Here is a 4,021-nt window from a genome sequence, read left to right as displayed (position 1 = left end):
CAAGTGCGGTTACGTCACCGCCACACGACGACGGCTGTCCCAATTCGAAGTGTGCTTCAAATGCTCCCTCCAACCGGTTGCAGCAGATGGCCGCCCCTCCCTGAGCCTGGTTCTGCCGGAGGTTTCTTCCTGTTAAAAGGGAGTTTTTCCTTCCCACTGTTGCCAAAGTGCTTGCTCATAGGGGGTCATATGATTGTTGGGTTTTTCTCTGTATCTATGAAGTGCCTTGAGGCGACTTATGTTGTGATTTGGCGCTATATAAATAAAATTGAATTGAATTGAAATGCATACTCCAAATCCGCCGTCGATTTCCCCAAATATCAAGCGTGGTCCGGTGCACGCTTTGTGGTCCCATATATCCCACAATTCATAGCGCGGCGGTGGGTGTGGATAATTTTGCCGCAAAATACGGCAGAAGGGAGCGGCCGAAGAGGTTGTTTTTTTGTTTTTTTTCCCCAAACTTTATTGAAATTATAAAGCGAACAGTCAGTCATTCCAGTTCAGTTTGTACAGTAGACATACAAGGCAAATAAGAGTAACAATATACAGTACAATGAAATAAGAAGGATAAATAAATAAAGGATAAAAAAAAGAAAGGGGGGAATGTGACAGACTTCATAACAACTTTGTACTTGAAAGTTGTGACAGCTCATTCGTTAAACATTTCTGAATGAATTTCAATCAATGATAAACCTTTTTTATTGGAAGTTAATTTAAGAGAGTTTAAGTAATATTCAATTTCAATCAAAAACAAATTAAATGATGGGGTTGAGTTTTGAAATTTACATTTATGTATGTGGAATTTCCCTAATAAGATGGAGCGGCCGAAGAGTGAACTGTCAAAAGTACTGAATATGACGTCACTTATTTATGTGCGAATGTGTAATAATTAAAGTCAGTCATATATCCACAAACACAACAAGCTGAAAGTCAGTGATATATATATATGGCCAAGCTTGAAACCTGTATCCCCCGTAGTCGGTTACCAAGATTACGTGAAGTACCCTCAGAAGGTCTGCTAGATGATGTTAATGCAGCACTACGGACGATACCTACAACCACGATTACCGACACTAACAAGCTGATCTACAATACGGCAGCAGTGATCAGTGAGATGCTTGGCTACAAGTTGAACAGCCACAAGGGGCAGTACCCTCCATGGAGAAGGAGGCTAGAGGGCAAGATCAAAGTAGCACGGAGGGAGGTTAGCCAACTAACGGAGTTGCAGAAAGGTGCGACAAAGAAGGTGCATAAGAAATACAGCAAGCTGTCCATACCTGAGGCCTTGGAAACTGCCAAGCAAAGACTCATAGCCTTGGCCAGCCGCTTGAGGAGGTACACCAGAGAGATAGAAGGCAGGAGAATAAACCAGCTGTTCTCCACAGAACCAGCAAAGGTGTACTCTCAGTGGCAAGGGAACAATAAGAGAACAGCACCACCAAGGCTGGAGACGGAGCAATACTGGAAGAGCATATGGGAGAAGGACGCAACCCATAACGGCAATGCTCAGTGGCTAGTGGATCTGAGGGCAGACCACAGCGACCTCCCTGAACAGGGTCCAGTAACCATCACAGTGGCAGATATCCAAGAAAGGGTCTCCAGTATGAAGAGTTGGACAGCACCAGGGCCCGACATGGTTCACGCCTACTGGCTAAAGAAGCTGACTGCACTCCACGAGCGTCTGGCAGCACAAATGAACCAGCTGCTAGTTAACGAGAGACACCCGGAATGGCTAACCGAAGGTCGGACGGTCCTGATCCCCAAGGACCCCAAGAAGGGACCGGTCCCCTCCAACTACCGACCAATAACCTGCCTCAGTACTACATGGAAGCTCCTGTCAGGCATCATATCGGCTAAGATGAACAGGCACATGGGTCAATACATGAGTGGGACACAGAAAGGAATTGGCAAGAATACCAGAGGCGCAAAACACCAGCTACTGGTAGACAGAACAGTCAGCCGAGACTGCAAGACCAGACTGACCAACCTGTGCACTGCCTGGATTGATTACAAGAACTCTCTTTTAGGAAATATTACTGATAAATGATACTGTGAAACATGTTATTAATACATTCTTCATAAGGCAAATTATATGGTAGCAATAAAAGAATCTCTGAATCCCAACAGTTTCTACATATTTATCCTCCAAAGCTGCAGCAGGTGGCCTCCAGATGTTATCAGAAGCAGAAGTGTAGCCAGTGGAGCCATGCTCCTGTTCAGCAATGACGTCTCAGATACGTCTGCTTTGGGCTGGATGTGGACACGTTTGCTTTATTTCCAGTATTTTTGAATCACATGTTTCTTTATTTTTACTGGTGATGTCATCGCCTGTTTGAGGCAGTGAGATCAGATCGACTAAAATAAGGATGTAAATATTTTACTGATCTGTCTGCTGCTTGACCTCTGACCTCTGTCTTTACCCCAGGATGACCCCCTGGCACCTCCCCCCAACTCTCTGGGTGTGGTTGCTGGTTGGGGAATCTCCAACCCCAATGCCTCTGCTTCTTCCTCCCCCTCATCCACTCTGACCTTTGACCCTGTGTCGGACACCGACCTCGAGATGACCTCTGACCTCCTGCAGTATGTGAAGCTCCCTGTGGTCTCCCAGGCCGAGTGTGAGGCGAGCTACGCCTCGCGCTCCGTCAGCTACAACATCACTGACAACATGTTCTGTGCCGGCTTCTTCGAGGGGGGGCGGGACACCTGCCTAGGGGACAGCGGGGGTGCATTTGTAATGGAGGACGAGGTCAGCCGGAGGTGGGCGGTGTTTGGGTTGGTGTCCTGGGGTGGACCGGAGGAGTGCGGGAGTCTGAGAGTGTATGGAGTCTATACCCGAGTGGCCAAATACGTGGAGTGGATACAGAGCCACCTTCACGCTGCCCCCTGGTGGTGATGCTGGGTTTTTTAACACTTTATTTTTATTGGTAGTTTTGTATATTTTTTACAAAACATTCAGACATTAACAAGTACAGAGCACTAGGCTTGCAAAGATGCATTAAAAAAAAGGTATCCATTTATGGTACAATCAAATCAAACAGGTGAGTTACAGCGATGATACTTTTGGTACCAGAATTTATAATATTTTTCCATTCAAGTAAAGGTCCCATTTTTTCCATTACTTCTCAAATTTATCAGCAGCAAGTCTTAATGAAAAAGTCTCTCCATTGTGTAAATTTCCTTGGTAATGCCTATCCAGTCCAAAAATGACGGTGGAGCCACGTTTAGCCATTTGCGAGTTATGGCTTTCTTTGCACCAGCCAGTAGTTTTAATAAAAGGTATTTGTCCGATTTCCTCAGTCCTTGGGGCAAATCACAGATAAAACACAGTGAAGTCAGGGTTCAAGTTCAAGCCCATCATGGTATTGATTTCTGTAATCACTACTAGCCAGTAGGGGGCAATCTTTCCCCTACATTCCCAAAACATATGAACATGTCCTGCAGATACACATCTGGATCTGGATATCTGTTTCTTTGGCGCATTCCCCTTACAAGAGCCTGCATCCTCTTCTAGGAATTTTATGTTTCTGTCTGTGCCTCAGCTGGAGGTATCTAAAGAAATCCTGTCTTTCCAAATAAAATCTTCTCTGGAGTTGCTGGCAGTGTTTTAGTACATTTTTATCTGCGATCTTCCAGTAGCCTGTTATGACCTTATGTGACCACTGTATAAATCTCTTATCCATGTTTGCAGGTGCAAAATCCGAATCGTAAGCAGGCCGTCGTAGTCCGGGCACTTTTTCAGGTTTCTCACATTTGAATGTCCTATGCCATATCTCTATGGGCACTTTCATCAGCACCGGGAACAGGTCTGCATCTATATGTCTTTTAATAAGTGGTTGATCTCAAAGCAGTGATTGAAGCGGTGTCTCGCAGTAGGATTGATCTATCTCCTTCCATTTAGCCTCACACACTGGATCACACCACCCAATCATCACTCGCAACTGTGCAGCCTTGTAATAGTCCTCCAGACATGGCAGAGCGAATCCACCCTCATCCTTTTGTTGTTGAAATGTCTGAAATTTTG

At 45.3% G+C, this 4,021-nt stretch overlaps 1 protein-coding gene across 2 annotated transcripts in view; it reads left to right on the top strand.

The window, feature by feature from the left end:
• The window catches only part of masp1 (MBL associated serine protease 1), a 25,296-nt gene extending 21,704 nt beyond the window's left edge, over nucleotides 1-3,592 (top strand). For both annotated transcript variants that reach the window (XM_014329402.2, XM_014329403.2), the window contains exon 13: nucleotides 2,426-3,592. In XM_014329402.2, coding sequence (XP_014184888.1) covers nucleotides 2,426-2,893 — 468 coding nt within the window. In that variant the 3' untranslated portion in view covers nucleotides 2,894-3,592. The remainder of the gene's footprint in view (nucleotides 1-2,425) is intronic.
• Nucleotides 3,593-4,021: the final 429 nt, after the last annotated feature.

The sequence above is a fragment of the Haplochromis burtoni genome, unplaced genomic scaffold, assembly GCF_018398535.1.
Source record: "Haplochromis burtoni strain Fernald_Lab_line unplaced genomic scaffold, NCSU_Asbu1 Contig_542, whole genome shotgun sequence".
Classification (NCBI taxonomy): Eukaryota; Metazoa; Chordata; class Actinopteri; order Cichliformes; family Cichlidae; genus Haplochromis; species Haplochromis burtoni.
This window is presented reverse-complemented; position numbering and strand designations above follow the sequence as displayed.